General features: G+C 38.0%; 1 protein-coding gene across 2 annotated transcripts in view; it reads left to right on the forward strand.

The window, feature by feature from the left end:
* Nucleotides 1-16,971, forward strand: part of LOC138165286 (cytochrome P450 2J2-like) — a 40,783-nt gene that overhangs the window by 7,584 nt on the left and 16,228 nt on the right. For both annotated transcript variants that reach the window (XM_069093451.1, XM_069093453.1), the window contains 3 exons: nucleotides 1,644-1,793; nucleotides 3,152-3,312; nucleotides 6,238-6,414. In XM_069093451.1, the coding sequence (XP_068949552.1) occupies nucleotides 1,644-1,793; nucleotides 3,152-3,312; nucleotides 6,238-6,414 (488 nt within the window). The remainder of the gene's footprint in view (nucleotides 1-1,643; nucleotides 1,794-3,151; nucleotides 3,313-6,237; nucleotides 6,415-16,971) is intronic.

The raw sequence follows: 16,971 nt of genomic DNA on the forward strand, positions 1-16,971 counted from the left end.
GAGAGAGAGAGAGAGAGAGAGAGAGAGAGAGAGAGAGAGAGAGAGAGAGAGAGAGAGAGAGAGAGAGAGATTTTGCAATATAACACAATGTGACAGTCCCCTGAGCTTGTACAGTCCATGGGCAATGGTAAGGTCAGAACCATGCCACAGTGAAATTTCTGATGAAAAGTGGTACCAAGAAGCAGGAGTGGCACAAGAACCCTCAGGGACATGGTATAGATGGTCACACTTGCAGCCCAGTACCTTGACTGAATTGTGGGGCATGGCTGTCTTTAGTAAGGTGGCTAAGGTGTTACTGCCATGTTTCATGCAGTCTGCCCCAGGGCCGGAGTTTATATGGGGAGTTGTCCCCGGTCCCTGCCCACTAGGTGTTAACTGGCTGCCCAGTTGAGATCTCCTGCCTTGGAGCCCCATAAAGTGGAAGGAGGAAGCCAGGTGATACATTGCATAGAGGGTTTGGGCAGGAAGACCTTAGTTCAGATCTAGCCTCAGACACTTATCACCTTTGTGATTCTTGCTAGGTCACTATACCTGTTTCCTCAGCTGTAAAATGAGAATAATATCTGCTGCCTCCCAGGGCTATTGTGAGGATCAAAGGAGATAGCATTTGTAAAATACTTGGCATTGTGCCTAGCACACAATTTGTGCTTAATAAATGCTTATTCCCTTCCCTCCTGTTTTCTTTGCCCAGTTGGAAGCCACTGTGGAAGGACTACTCTCTTTTTTCTGAGGTCTAGGTAGTTATATAGAAACAGTGTGAACTCTCCCTGTCATAAAAAGCAACACATTCCTAGACAATTCCATCCTTTGGTACCTTTCAAAAACTCTATGCCTTGGTCCGCAAGCTCTGCATAGCAAAGATCCATCCTTGGAAAGGAATATCCCAGAGTCCTCTTCTACCTACCCCCTCCCATTTTTAGGTAGAAGAAACAAAGTTGACTGTTTAATAGCGTACTATCAGAAAGGCTTTATCAGTTCCAGATGACGTCAAGCGAAGGGGGGGGGGGCATGAGCCTGCTTGTGGCACCTGCAGTTCCCATAGACCAAGGAATCACTGCCCTGCCTGAACCAAGACACTGATGAAGTCAGCAAGGGCCACATGAGATGGCTTAGGCCATTCAAAGTAGATGTGGCCATCCATATTAAGACTTGGGCTCCTCCCCCACCCATAACTGTCTTCTTCAAAGTAGAAATTTGTCCAGCAGCCAGTTATCTCTGACTGAGGAAATCAGAGGGTCATACTTATGTACCCCAAGGTACATGGCCTGCTTATTGACCCTGCAGACCTCTAAGCCTTGACATCTCCCTCTGTTTTGTCTTTTCCATGTCTTTCCATGTGCCATATGGTTGAAGCTTTAGTGGTATTTCTCCAATAAATGTGTATAATAAGTTCTCCAATAAGTGTATATAATAATAAGCTCCTTGGGAGCTACAACTGTGTAGTCCTTATTATTTTTTATACCTAGCACAATTTTTTTTTTGTTTGCCACACAGTTGGGTTTTTTAAGAGCTTGTTCAGTTGAATTTCATTTCTCATAGAGAGAAAAACCAAGCCAGTAAAATTACAGATTTTTGAAATATTTATATACTTTACTTTATATCATCATCATTTTAATTTCATCATTATCATTATTATTATTTAGGCTTGGTAATGTCTAATGGCCAAGCATGGAAACAGCAAAGAAGATTTGCCTTAATGACCCTAAGGAACTTTGGCTTGGGAAAGAAGAGCTTGGAAGCCCGGATCCGGGAGGAGGCCAGGTATCTCATTGAGGCTATCAGGGAAGAACAAGGTGAGCACTCATCAGGCAGAAATATTTTCAGTTGCTTCTTCTTTTCCTTTTGGACAAATGATCAAATGCAGAGAATCTATAACTGTGGGTGGCAGGAGCAGGGAAAGAGGAGTCATCTCTGGACTAGAGACAGGCAAAATGTCACAGCCCCTGTAAACCTAGGAAGGTTTTCAAAGACCCCGCTTATTCTCTATGAAGAAATCAGACAGTAAATAAAGGAATGATCCGTTCTCATAAATGCCATTATAATTGTGTTCTGCTATCAAAAGATAAATCCTTCATGTTTCCCTCCTGAAAGTGTCCCTTGCATGACACTGCCTTGGCTGTCTACTCCAGGAAGTCCCTGCGCGAACACACACACATACACACACACACACACACACACAATGTGCACACACACCCTTCTCTATTCTCTCCTGATGCCATTCTCTAACTCTTTCTTTAGACTATTAATCCTTTCTTTCTACTTACTGCATCATCTTCCCTCTCATTCTTCTTTTCATTCATACATAAACACAGAGACACACAAACATCTATACATACATACATATATGTCTACATATTGTTCTCTTCATTTAAAAAAAATTCAATTATTTTTCAATTAATCATTTATTTTCTTTCCTTTTTCTTCCTCCTCTCACTGGAAAAACCAAAACCCTAGTAACAAATATACAGAGAGCAAAAGACATTTTTCCACTGGCCATGCACAGAAACATAGATTTCATTGTGTAACCTAAGTCCCTCTCCTGTCTATTGGGAGGTGGGTGGCAGGTGGCATCATTGGTCCTCTGGAATTGTGGCTGGTATTGCATTGATCAATGTTCTTAAGTCTGTCCAAGTCATTTTATTTTCACAATGTTGTTATTGTAAACATCCATTCTTCTACACTTCCTCCTCACTTCTTTATGCATGTGTGCCCATGCCCATTGCACAGATGAGCACATCTTTGTGAACATATGAACTGATATTTCAGATGCAGAATCATAGATAGAGACTAGAAGGGCCCTAAGAGGTCATCTAGTCCAACCCCCTCATTTTCCTGATGTATACATGGAGGTAAAGACAGATAAAAGAACTTGCCCAAAGTCCTGTAAGTCAGCTATGTTGAAACAAAATATGCAAATTAAATCATAATTCTTCACTGACATATTAGAAAATGCATATGTTCTTTTCTTTTTCTCACAGCTATTTAAACAATAGGTGGTTATAGACAATAATAAAAAGCAGATTGTGCTGGTAGGGGGAGGAGAGAGATGAGGAAACAAATGTTTAGGAGAAAAAGAAAGTTCTGCTGGGTTACTTTAAAGGGCATGGGTGAAATGAAGAGTGATCTGCCCCCTTTCTCTTCTGGTTCACAGGACAGCCCTTTGACCCCCACTTTCAGATCAACAATGCTGTTTCCAATATCATCTGCTCTATAACTTTTGGGTATCGCTTTGACTACCATGATGCTCAGTTTCGGGACCTGCTGAAGACTTTGGATGATATCTTACACCTTGCAACCAGGTGGGAATGTCAGGTAAGAGGCCATCCCTTCCTATGCAGGGAGGGCTCAGCCTCACTTTGTCCATGAGCTTCCTCCATGGGAAAAGAAACTAGCATGTCTGTGAGAGGTTGGCATGGGCTGAGTCAGCTTGTGCATGAATTCCTCTAAGCAGTAAAAGGGACTAAAAGGCAATAGGATAGCAGCAAGATTTTTATAAAAAGTGACATGAAAGAACATGCCTGGAGTACCCAATACTTTTCCAGAACATTGTGATCTCCAAATACTGAGAGGCAAATTTCTACAAAGTTTTCAGTTTTTATGATATCTTTACCAATAGTATCAATTTACAAAAATTTAGTAGGGACCTACTATGTGCCAAGTTGTGTGCTATGTAGAGCACTTCTTAAACTGTGGGGCCCAACACCATATGGGGTTGTGTAACTGAATGTGGGGGTTGCTAAAATATTGGAAACAGTTAAAAGTTTCTCAGCATAGTTTACCAAAAATTAATTCAAAATCAAATTGCAATGAATCCGAGGTGTTTTTTTCAGTGGTTGCCCATGTTGCATGATGCAACTTCACTGCAGCCTTGATTCTGAACACAGAGCATGTGCACTTGCCCTGTCCATGCCATCACTCCAGGCAACACCAAGAAACACCACAGATGCATCTCAGATCATATTCAAGACTACTGTATGTTAAGAATTGCAGTGTTTTTACTGTCCCTAGATTTATAGGATTTACATTTAAATGGATTTACATTAATTACTTTTAATTTTAATTTTTACTTAAATTTACATTTAAATGGATTTACATTAAATTACTTTTGGATTGGGATCAGGACAGAATTTCTGACAATTTTTTAAACAGCCCTAAACATACTTCAGCCATTTTGTACTATGTATTTATGTGAAATGGCATTTTTGGTGTTATGATAATGATCAAAATATCAATCCATTCAGAAAAATGTTGGAGGAGCTCTAAATCCGGCAGTATCAAATATTCTGCCAAGATTTAATTTTTTAGGAAAAAATAAAGAAGCACATTCATCTCATTAGCATGTAAATTTACCATCATCTTTAATACATGGTAAAATTATATTGCATCAAAGAATTGTTTTAAAATAAATTTCTTCATGATTCATATAGCTATTTTATATATGTATATACCCTGGGTTGCATAAAAATTTCTCAGGTGAAAAAGGATCATGAGGAGAAAAAGTTTAGGTGACCCTGTTCTAGGATAGGGAGATACAATGACAAAAATGAAAAGGTTGCTGAACTTGAATAGTTGGACAGCATGCCTTCAAATGAATGTGTTTGTGTATAAAAGGAAAGTTTTGGTAGAAGCAGCATTAGAAGCCAGGAGAGTCAGGAAAGACTTCATGGAGAAACTCTCTTGAGCAGAGTTTGATGAAAACCAGGAATTTTATCTTCACCTCTGCATGGGAGAAAGAGAAGAGGAGAAGAAGAAGAAAGCAGAAGAAGAAGAAGAAGAAGAAGAAGAAGAAGAAGAAGAAGAAGAAGAAGAAGAAGAAGAAGAAGAAGAAGAAGAAGAAGAAGAAGAAGAAGAAGAAGAAGAAAAATAGAAGAAAAGAAGAGAAGAAGAAGAGAAGAAAGAGTGACAGAGACAGAAACAGAGAGACAGACAGAGATGGAGAAACAGGTACAGAAAGAGACAATGAGAGAACAGAGAGAAAGAGAGACAGAGACAGATGGAGAAGGAGGAGTGAAGAAAAGGGAGGGAGGAAGGAAGGGAAGTTCAGGGAGAGACATAGACTGCTAGAGAAAAACAATGAGAGAGACAGAGAGAATAAATACAATCAGTGACATGGATGATTTAAGGGCTTACATTTTTGGTTTGTAAACAGCTTTACATATATAAGTTCCTACCTCAATGCTTTTGCATTGGCTATCCCTCATGCCTGGATTGCTCTCCCTTCTCCCTCCTGCCTTCTCTCCCTTGGCTTCCTTCAAAAATCAGATGAAGTTTCACCTTCTCTTGCAGGATATCTTTCCCAGTTGCTGCAGCTGCTAGTGATTTTCCTTCTGAGATTACCTTTCAGTACTCTGCATATGTCTTGCACATACCTTGTTACTTCCATGGAGTAACCCTTGTTACAATGTAAACTGCTGGAAGACAAGGACCAGCATTTTTCCCCATCCTTTGCATGCCCAGCACTTAGCACAGTACCTAGCAAATACTAAGTGCTAATTAAATGTTTGTTGATTAACTGATTTTCAAACCCTCACAACTACCCCTTGAGATAGTTACTATTACTATCCAGATGTTACCGTTAAGAAACTGAGGCTAAGAAAAGTTTATGCCTCATCTTCACCTGATTAGTGCCTGAAGCAGAATTCTAACTCAGGTATTCCTGAGTCTTACCCCATCACACGATCTACTCTGCCTGCTAGTTGATCAGTGAATGAGGTTCACCAAAAGAGGCACTGACTCATGATCTCACTTAAGCCTTCAGGAGTCTGGCTATGGAAGACATTAGGGGAAAGTGGGAATAACAGTAACTCTCATTTCTCTAAGAGGAACAAAATTGTAATTCAAGAGAAGGGAACTCTGTGGGACTAACATTGAAACATGCCACATGGTAGCAAATACTCTAGAAGTAATCTCTCCCCTCCTTCTCTTCAGGTCATGATACTGCCTAGATGAGGGACATCTTGGAAGAGTTATTTAGGTGTATCAGGATATTGCCAAGGGGATGGTGTGTGAGATAAGAGATAGCTGGATGTCAGCCTGCGTGTCAGGAAAGCAACAGTATGGAATGATATACAGTGGTAACAAGGAGGGTAGATCCCAGGAGTGATTACATATGGAATTGTTTTCAATTCAATGACATGAAAATAGTCAAGAACACTGACCTGTGAGGTAGATAAAGAGACAGGGCACCCTAATAGGAAATAACACTCATTCCTCCTCCCCCTACCCCCTTTTATTCAGCTTTTCAATATCTTTCCTTGGATAATGAAATTCCTGCCAGGAACTCACCAGAAGCTTTTTAGAGAATGGAAGAAGGTAGAGCTCTTTATTGAAGGTATCATCAAACAACATAGGGAAGATTTAAACCCAGAGGAGACCCTGGACTTCATTGATGCTTACCTGAAGGAGCTATCCAAGGTAACAACAGAAAATGGGCATTATGTGTTTAAAATTAAAAGAAGGGTAAATATTTGGGGTTAAGTGTGCTAATATATTTCAAACTTTATATATACCTCATAATGTATATCTCTTTCTCAATGAAAACCCTGGAAGGTAAAAAGTGTAAGTAATGGAGCTTGCCAGTGGAGAGCCCACAATTTTTACATAGACCTAGAAGGGACCAGAAGGCTCATTGAGTTCAACCCCCTGAGTTTATATGGGGGGTGGGGGGGACTGTGACATATAGAGGTTAATTGACTTGCTCCAATCACACAGCTATTAGGAATCGGAGGCTGGATTTAAACCCAGCTCTTTATGTCTCCAAGTTCAATGTCCTCTTCATTAGAGCCTACTTTGAGTGAGATTACATCTTGGTTCTGGTATTTTATCCCTTTCAATTCCTCCTTCTGCACCTCACTTTTCTCATTCATAACAATAAGATATTCTATCTACCCCCATCCTGTCCAGAATTATTATGTGTATGTTCTTTGCAAATCTCAAATTCCATAAAAAATCAGCTGAATTATCAGTATTATATATGCAATTAAAATATAGCCTTCTTAGAGAATTTGTGCAACAGTAGAACATGTGGGCAGTATTGCAGTCCATGTCACTCCTGAGTATTATAAACCCAGATTAAAAATGCTATTTAGAAATATTTAACAAAATGAATAAAAATGTATGAGATCATACATAACATGTCAATATGTAGCCCCCAGGAAATATTATATATGGTTTAGTGGTCCTATTTCTTTGAGTTTGACCATTGGAGTTCAATATTATGTAATTATGTGCTGTATAGTTCAAGAATGCTGGAACTCTATTTGAATTCCTCATCCTGAACTCATCAGCCAAGTTTGTGTGGGAACAATCCATTTCTCTAAGTCTCAGTTTATTCATTTGAAAAATGGGTACAATATTATTGTTGCTACATCCTTCATAGAATTACGGGGAAAGTAGCTGACAAATTGTAAAGCAGGTCAATTCTATTAGTTTTCTCATTATTAAAAGAATGAATTAATGGGATAAAATACCCTTTATTACTTGGAAAAATATTGATACTAAGTAATGAAAAAAAAATCAACTGCAACTTAGATGCATATGGCACTTCAAGGCTTGCAATATGTTTGGTTTTGTTTGTCCCCTCTGGGCAATGTCATGAGATAGCTACCACCAGTATTATCTCCTTTTCACAGATGAAGAAACAAACTGAAAGAGAGTAAAGATTTGTCCCACAATCATGGAGCGTGGACATATGAACGCTGCTCTTTTGATTTAGTTCTCTCTTTTAAAAGCATGAAACAGGTGAGGGATTAACTTGGAACTAAAGGAAGGTCATCCAACTGCATTGCACATGAATACAGCACTGGACTTCCAGTCAGGAAGAACTGATTTTAAATATGACCTCAGACACTAGCTATGTGACCCAAGGAAAGTGACTAAACCTCTGTTTGCCTCAGTTTCCTCAATTTGAATTGGTGATGATAACACCTCCTGCTTCACAGGGTTGTTTTAGGATCAAATGAAAACATATTTGTGAAACCCTTTTCACTATGTTAGGTACATGGTGGGAGCTATACAAAAAGATTAGCTATTATTATTCTCAATTTTACAACAAGATTTGTTCTTGCCAGAAGAAATGTCAGCAGCTGCTAACAGGTAAATGGATAGGTCTTTAGCAGGGAGAAAGTAAACATAATGAGCATTATAATGAGGAAGAGGAAGAAAAAGAGAATGGAGAGGAGGTGGAGGAGGAGGGTGTGGATAAGAAAGGATGAAGAAGAGAATGAAAGAGATAAAGTGAAGGATAAGGAGAGATAAAAGGAGAAGAAATAAGAGAAAGAGGAGAAGGAGGAGGAGAAAGAATTTAATACAAATAAAGATGCAAATACAACAGAAGCTTCTCTAGATCTAGCACACTAGGTTCTTTTACCAAGTCCATATCTTGGTGAGATGATCAAAAAATCCCTTTGCCTCATAATCACCTTCTAAAAAGTTACCCCTGTGCCCATTCTTTGTGTGTGTGGCACTGGAGGGCGTGCCTGGAAGGTGATTGTGCACACAGGGCACACCCTGGGCATGTTGGAGCAGAGTAGTAGATTTAGGTCAGAGGCCAAGTTTCAGGTTATAATTCTGTTATTTTTAAGTGTGTGATTCTAGACAATTCTTCCAATTGTCTCTGAGTTTCAGTTTTCTTACCTGTAAAACACAAATCCTGTCTACCTGCATGGATTTGGTGAGAAACATACTCATAAGAAGGAGCTTTCAGAGGTGGAACCAAGATGGTGGACATTAGGCAGGAAGTTGCCTAACATCTCCCATTTCCCTGGAAATAACTTTAAAATAAGCAAAAAAAAAAAAATGAATTCTAGAGTGACAGAATCAGCAAAAGGAAAGGTTCCAACAACTTTCCAGATCAAAATCCCTTAGAAGGATTGCAGGACAGGCCTCTCTTACTTGGGTAAAATGGAAGCTCAGAACAGCACAGGTAGTCTAAGGGCAAGTAAGGTGGTGCAAAGGAGGTGCAAATCCCAGCACATTAGCAACCTGGCTAAGCATACTAATGGCACAGTAGATCATCTGTGAGGCCTGTACCCAGGGTGTAACAGGTGAGCTGCCAACCCCTAAAGTCTAGTGCAACAGGTACTAATAGATCAAACTATTCCAGAGCAAGAGCTGACATCTCCAGAGCAAACCTCAACAGCAAGCCAGCAACCAAGCTCCTGGCCTTGAGCACAAGAAGCTTGAGACAGCTTCTCCTGTGCCCTGTGCTCAACTTTAAATAGTGACAAAGTAGTCTGGAAAATTATCAAAAAATTTTTTAAAGTATAATCATAGAAAGCTTCAAGGATGTCAGGGAAGGTCAAAACACAAACTCAGAAGAGGACAAAAATGTCAAGATGTTGACATGAGAAGCCTCAGAGGGAAATACGAATTGATCTCAAGCCTAAAAGTCCTCCTGCATGGGCTCATAAAACATTTTAGAAATCAAATAAGAGAGGTGGAAGAAAAATTATTCAAAGAAATGAGAGCTATACAAGAGAATCATGAAAGGAAGAGTCAACAGCTTACAAAAAGGAAGCACAAAAATTAACTGAAGAAAATAGCTTCTTAAAAAGTAAAATTGCCTGAATGAAAAAGGAGGCACAAAAGGTAACTGAAGAAAATAATTCCTTAAAAATTAGAACTGGGCAAGTGAAAGCTAATGACTCTATGAGATATCAGGACTCTCAAACAAAATCAAAAGGATGAAAAATAGAATACAATGTAAAATACTTCACTGGACAGAAGCAATTAACATGGAAAACAGATTGAGGAGGAACAAGCCATTCTGGGAAGATGGTGGAGTAGGTCAAGAATTTCCAGACTCTAATGATTTCCTCCACAAACAGATAGAAAATCATCATGAAATAAATATAGAGGAGAAAAAATAAATTGGTAAAAGAGTTGTCCTTCTCAGATATCTTAAGAGGACTTCAGAGAAGACTCCAGGGGTGGAAGTTCATCTGAGTGAAATGTAAACACCTCTACATCAACTCCTCTGAATCATCAAACTGTAGACCCTGAGAGAAGCAGACTAGGCCTCAAGAAATTTCACATCAATTTTCACATACTTCATGGTCTGAAGAAATTTTATATCAGGAACTTTTACCTCAGAAATTTTCATCTAAAGAATGGCTGAGGCTAAGTGAGAGAATATTGAATATCTGTTTTTTTTTTTTTCAGAAATCGGCCCAGCAGTGGTAGCAAGACATGATCAAACACTGACTGTGGCTATGGGCAAGGAAGAGTGAGTACATGACCAGGGAGAGCAATACCACAGGCAAAAATATCATCTAGGTAGCAGGGCTTAGACTTTGGGTAGGAAGGGAGGAGTCCCTGAAGTTAAAACACCAGACAGAATTCAGAAAACAATGGTAAGAAAGATGAGAGGTTGGGGCGGCCAGGTAGCACAGCGAGTAAAAGCACTGGGCCCAGTATCCAGATGACCTGGGGATAGAATCTGGGCTCAGATACTCAGCACCACACCCAGAAATAACTGGCCATGTAACCTTGAGCAAGTTACTTAACCCCAATTGCTTAAAAAAAAAAAAAAAGAAAGACCTGAGTGCTAGGGCACAATTCTTGATTAAAACTTGAATATAATGATATTAATCTGTGAAAAATGAAATATATCACATTTAAAATAAAATTTATTAAGCAAAAGAAAAAGAACCCAACCACTGATAGCTACATTGCTATAAAAGAAGGCCTGGCTTCATATTCAGAGGAAGATAGTGAGGTTAAAAAAAAGCCAGTCCTACATGAAAGAGTAATGTCAAATTCAAAAAGAAATTTTAAAATAAAATAAAAAAGGAATTCAAAAATGAAATAAGAGAGAATGAGGAAAATTTAGAAAAAAATTAAAAATCTAAGAAAATTATGGAGAGCTACTTGTATAAAAAAAGAGAATCTTATGGAAGAAAATAATTCATTTTAAATTAGAAATGGGCGAGTGGAATAAAATGATATTACAAGACAATGATTTGTAATAAAACTAGAATAGAGAGTCTGAAACATCTTATTTGAAAAAATACTGATCTAGAGAAAATATTAGGGAGAGAAATTATATGAATTTTCTGTCCACCTGAACATTGTGATCAGAAAAATATTTGGATACAAAATTATAAGATATTCTTTAAAAAATTATTGAAGTGAAAGTTGCCCTGAAGTTCTAGAACAAGAAGATGAAGTAAAAATTAAATTCAATGATAAGTAAAAAGTAAAAAATGAATTCAATGATAACCACCTGAAAGAGATTCCAAGAACAAAAATTACAGGAATGTCATAGTCAAGTTTCATAAACCCCAGCCTAAAGAGGAAATATTACTAAAAAAAAATGAAACAAAGTAAAAATAACAATTTATATACTGCAGAAAAAAAAACAACAACAACCCAGATTTCACAAGACCTAGAAGTTTCTATACTAAAAGATTTTAGTTCTTGGAGAATTATATTTCAAATAGCAAAGGAGTTGGGATTGCATCCAAGAGTAACTTATCCAGAAAAGTTGGGTATAATCCTAAATGAAAAAAATAGATATTTGATGGAATGAAAAACTTTCAAGTATTTGAAATCAAAATACCAGACCTCAAACGAAAATTCAATGCAAAAGAATTGGAAGGAATAATGCTCTGATTAAGGTCAAACTTTACTCATGATATATGAAAATGTTCTTACTATTAGTTATTATTAGTAGTATTTAATAGTATTTTAAAAACTGTTACCATTACAGAAATGGTTTGAAATAAAGGTTTGGGCTGAATTGTGTATGATGAAGCAATTCTAAAAATAAAATTGGATAGAAAAGCATAAAACAATAAAGATGTCTCATAAAAATGAGGCATGAAAGGAAGAATTTATACTGAACAAGCAGGTGGTGGTAAAGGGCTGCTAATATTCGACCCTTAACCTCATCTGGATTGAAGAGGAAAGACCATATTCATCTAGAGAGGTTTAAAAGTCTTATGAACTTCTTAAAAAGTGATGGAGAATAGGGTGAGGGAGAGGCCATTAGAAGTGTATATAAATTAAGATTAGGAGGGTCAGGTGAGTACATAAATAAGGGGCTTTTAGAGGGTTGGCTAAAATAGGGAATAAGGGGGTAAAAGGAGAAGATAAGTAATAGGGATAGGATGAAAAGATACAGAGAAGGAAAATAGGAAGTAAAAATAAGATGGAAATTGAAAAATAGTTATTATAAATTAGAATGTGAATTAGTAAAAATAATAACAATTAATTTGGAAAAACCAAAAGTCAAGAATATCAAAGGAAATAATTTTTAAAAGTATACAGGAAGGAATTTTAGCAATACCAGACTTTAACTGTATTTTAGACACTAAATATCAAAACTATCTGATAGTAGCTGACCAATAGAAAGACAGATCAATGGAAGAGTAAACATGTAATTTACAGCAACAAATAAACAAAATAATTTTATATTTGAGAAGTATAAAGACTTAAAATTTTGGGATAAGACTTCATTATTTGACAAAAATTGTTGGGAAATCTGGAAGCAGTATGGAAAAAAATGGGCATAGACAAATATCTTGCATCATTTACTAAGATAAAGTCAAAATGTATTCATGACCTAGATACAAAGGGAGATTTTGCAAGAAAGTTGAAAGAAAACTGAACATATAATTTATCAGTCTTATGGATAGGAGAAAAACTTATGAATAAACAAGAATTGAAGAGCAAAGTTAGATATAAAATAAATAATTTCAATTACACTGAATTAATTAAAATAAACAAATTAATAAATTGGTACAAATAAAACAAGATCATAAGAAAAGGAGAAAATGAGGGTGATGGGGATTCTATAGACAATTTATTAGATAAAGGTCTCAAATAAAATATATAAAGAATGTTGTCAAAACTAAAAGAATATGAGTCATTCTACAGTTAATATATTGTCAAAGTACTTAAAAGACAACTTTTCCAGTGAAGAAATCAAAACTACTTAAACTGATATGAAAAATTATCTAAATCATAAAGTATTTTTAAATTAAATTTTTTAAATCAAATAAGTGGTGGAAAACATTATTAAAAGAAATGAGAGCTATACAAGAGAATCATAAAGAAAAGAGTCAACAGCTTGCAAAAAGGAAGCACAAAGATTAACTGAAGATATAAACTTCTTAAAAAGTAAAATTGTCTGAATGGAAAAGAAGGCACAAAAGGTAACTGAAGAAAATAATTCCTTAAAAATGAGAATTTGGCAATTGTAAGCTAATGACTCTATGAGATATCAGGACTGCCAAACAAAATCAAAAGTATGAAAAATATAAGACAATAGAAATACTTCACTGGACAAAAACAATTAACATGGAAAATAGATTGAGGAGGAACAAGCCATTCTAGGAAGATGGTGGAGTAGGTCAAGAATTTCCAGGCTCTAATTATTTCCTCCACAAACAGACAGAAAATCACCATGAAATAAATGTAGAGGAGCAAAAATAAATTAGTAAAGGAGTTGCCCTTCTCAGACATCTTAAGAGGACTTCAGAGAAGACTGCAGGGCCTGAGGTTTGGTCTGAGAGAAGAGTAAAGACCTCTAGGTCAACTCCTCTGAATCAACAGACTGTAGACCCTGAGAGAAGCAGACAAGGCCTCAAGAAATTTCACATCAATTCTCATATAACTCATGGTCTGAAGAAATTTTACCACAGGGACTTTTACTTCAGAAATTTTCATCTAAAGAATGACTGAGGCTGAGTGAGGGAAAATTGAAAATCTCCTGTGTTTTCCACAAATCCAGCCCAGCGGTGATAGCATGACATTATCAATCCCTGATTGTGGTTGTGGTCAAGAATGAGTGAGTACATGACAGGTGAGAGCAATACCACATGCAATAATATCTTCTAGATAGCAGGGCTGAGACTTTGGGTAGGAAGGGAGGAGTCCCTGAAGTTGAGCCACCAAACAGAATTCAGAAAACAAAGGTAAGAAGGTCTAGGGCACAATTCCAGATTAAAACATGAACATAGGGGGCAGAGCCAAGATGGCAGATTAGAAACAGGACTTCCACCTGGCTCCTGCTTCTACCTCCTCCAATACATGTAAAAAATGACTCTAAACAAACTTTAGAGCTACAAAACTCACAAAGTGACAAGAGGAAGTAACCTCCCACTGAAGGCCAGCAGGAAGGGTCCATCACAGCACTGTGGGAGAAGAGCCCAGCCCAGTATGAGCATGAGGTTTTAGCCTCAGGGTGGCAACAACCAGGCGCAAGCTGGAGGGACTTCAGATCACCAGCAGCTGTAGCGGTTTCCAGAATTTTCACCCCATAGATGCTAAGGAGAAAGTGAGAGGTCAGTGTGAACTTTGGAAACAGGGAGTCTGGGAGTGCAGTACAGCCTATGGCTCCAGAGGGAGAAGTGGCTGAGGCACCATGGTCATGCAGTCACCACAGCATGCCTGTTTCAGAACTCCTGGCCTGCAGATTTTAGGGGGACCAAGTGACCAGATTGAGGTGTAATCACTCTTGCTTTAACCTGCTTGAATCTTGAATGCTCTCTAGGGTGGAGGTCCCAGGGTGTGTGACCAGTGAGCCAAAGCATGTGGAGGCTTCAGAGAGTGCAGCCAACTAATAGCTCAGGCAGCTGAGAAAACCCCAGTGATTTGGGACAAAGCTTTCCTCTCTGGAAGCAGAATTCTACTGTGGCAAAAAGCTCAAAAATCAAATAATTGAGCAGCAACATGAGCAAGCAAAGGAAGCAAAGCAAGCAGAGCAATCCTAATTTAGATTCCTATTTTGGGGACAAAAAGGAGCAAAGCGTGGAAGAGGAAAAAGACAATGAAGTCAGAACTCCTGCACCAAAAGCTTCCAAGAAAAATATGAACTATAGAAGAGTGAACTAATGAAAAATATGAACTAATAGAAGCCATAGAAGAGCTTAAGAAGGATTTTTAAAACCAAATAAGAGAAGTGGAGGAAAATTTGGGAAAAGAAATGTGAATGATGCAAGAAAATCATGAAAAGAGGGTCAACAACCTGACTGAAGAATATAAGGCCTTAAAAATAGATTAACTCAAATGGCAAAAGAGGCTCAAAATGTCAATTTGGAGAAGAAATCCTTAAAAAGTCGAATTTGTCAGATGGAAGAAGAATCTCAAAAGCTCACCGAAGAGAATCATTCCTTGAGAAAGAGATTGGAGCAAATGGAAGCGAGTGATTTTATGAGAAATCAAGATACTATTAAACAGATCCAAACAAATGAAAAAATAGAATCCTATATGAAATGTCTCATTGGAAAAAAAGCAGTGACCTGGAAAATAGATCTAGGAGAAAGAATTTAAAAATTATTTGGCTATCTGAAAGATAAAATAATAATAATAATAATAATAATAATAATTAATAATAATAATAATAATAATAACCTAGAAATCATCCTTCAAGAAATTCTCAAGAAAAATTACCCTAATGTTTTTAGAACCAGAGGGCAAAATAGAGGTTGAAAGAATCTACCAATCACCTCTTTAAAAGATCCCCAAAAACAGGGGGCAGAGTCAAGATGGTGGAGTAGAAACAGGACTTCTGTGGGGCTCCAGATTCCACCTCCCCCAATTCATGTAAAAGGGGACTTGAGCAAACTTTGGAGCTACAGAACCCACAAAATGAAAAAGAAAAGCTAACTTCCCCCTCAGGAAAGCCCAGCAGGCAGTCAGGAATCAGCCAGCACAGGGCTCTGGGAGCCGACCCCAACTCCATGTGAGACAGAGGTCTTAGTCTCAGGGTGGCCAGACCAGCTGCTGGCTGGAGGGACTTCAGATCACCTGCAGCTGTGGAGGATTCCATAATTATCAACACATAGATGCTAAGGACAAAGTGAGAGGTCAGTGAAGTGTGGACTTTGAGATCCAGTAATTGGGAGCACAGTCGGCTTTTGCCTCCAGTCCTAGAGGCGGCTGAGGTGCTGTGGTCTTGCAGCCAAAGCCATGTGGCTGCTTCAGTGCTCCTGGCCTGCAGATTGTAGGGGGACCAAGCAACCAATCTGAGGGGTAATTGCTCTTGCTTTAACCTGTTGGATCTGGATTGTGGTTTACGATGGAGGTCCTAGGGTGTGCAACCAGCTTGCCAGAGCATGTGGACTCTTCAGAGAGGGCACCCAACTAATACCTTCAGCAGCTGAGAAAACCCCAGTGCTTGAGATACCAAAAAGTAATATCCTAGGAATATTATAGCCTGCTTTAGGAATTCCCAGATCAAGGAGAAAATATTACTAACAGTCAGGAAGAAACAATTTGAATATTGTGGAAACACAATAAGGATAACACAGGATCTGGCAACTTCTACACTGAGAGATCAAAGGGCTTGAAATATGATATTCTGGAGTTCAAAGAGCTGGGATTATAACCAAGAATCACCTACCCAGCAAAATGGAGTATCATGTTTCAGGGGAAAATATGGTAATTCAGTGGAATAGAGGACTTTCAAGCATCCTTGATGAAAAAACCAGAGTTGAATAGAAAATTTGACATTCAGATACAAGAAGCAAGAGAAGAATGAGAAGGTAAATGGGAACGGAAATCTTAAGGAATTTGTCAAAATTGAATTATTTGCATTCCTACCTGGAAAAAATGATAATTGTAAACAATGAAACTTTTCTCAGTATGACAATAGTTGAAGGAAATACACACACATATAAATATATATATACACACACACACACACACACACACACACACACACACACACATACACACACACACACATATATATGTCTATATAGGAGGGTATATGGGCTAATGAATACTTACGTGAATGAGTGCGTGTGTATATTTACAGGTATACATAGAGGGCACAGGATCAATTTAATAGGAAGATATGATACTTAAAAGGTGAAATTAAGAGGTGTGAGAGGAATATAATGAGAGGAGATGGGGAAAGACAGATTGGGTAAACTATCTCATATAGGAGAGGCAAGGGAAAACAGTTACAATGGAGAGGAATTACAGGAAGGCACGAGGAAATGGGTCAACCTTATTCTCACT

The sequence above is a fragment of the Petaurus breviceps genome, unplaced genomic scaffold, assembly GCF_028583685.1.
Source record: "Petaurus breviceps papuanus isolate PSGF00001 unplaced genomic scaffold, PetGlider_PUasm1.0 208, whole genome shotgun sequence".
NCBI lineage: Eukaryota > Metazoa > Chordata > Mammalia > Diprotodontia > Petauridae > Petaurus > Petaurus breviceps.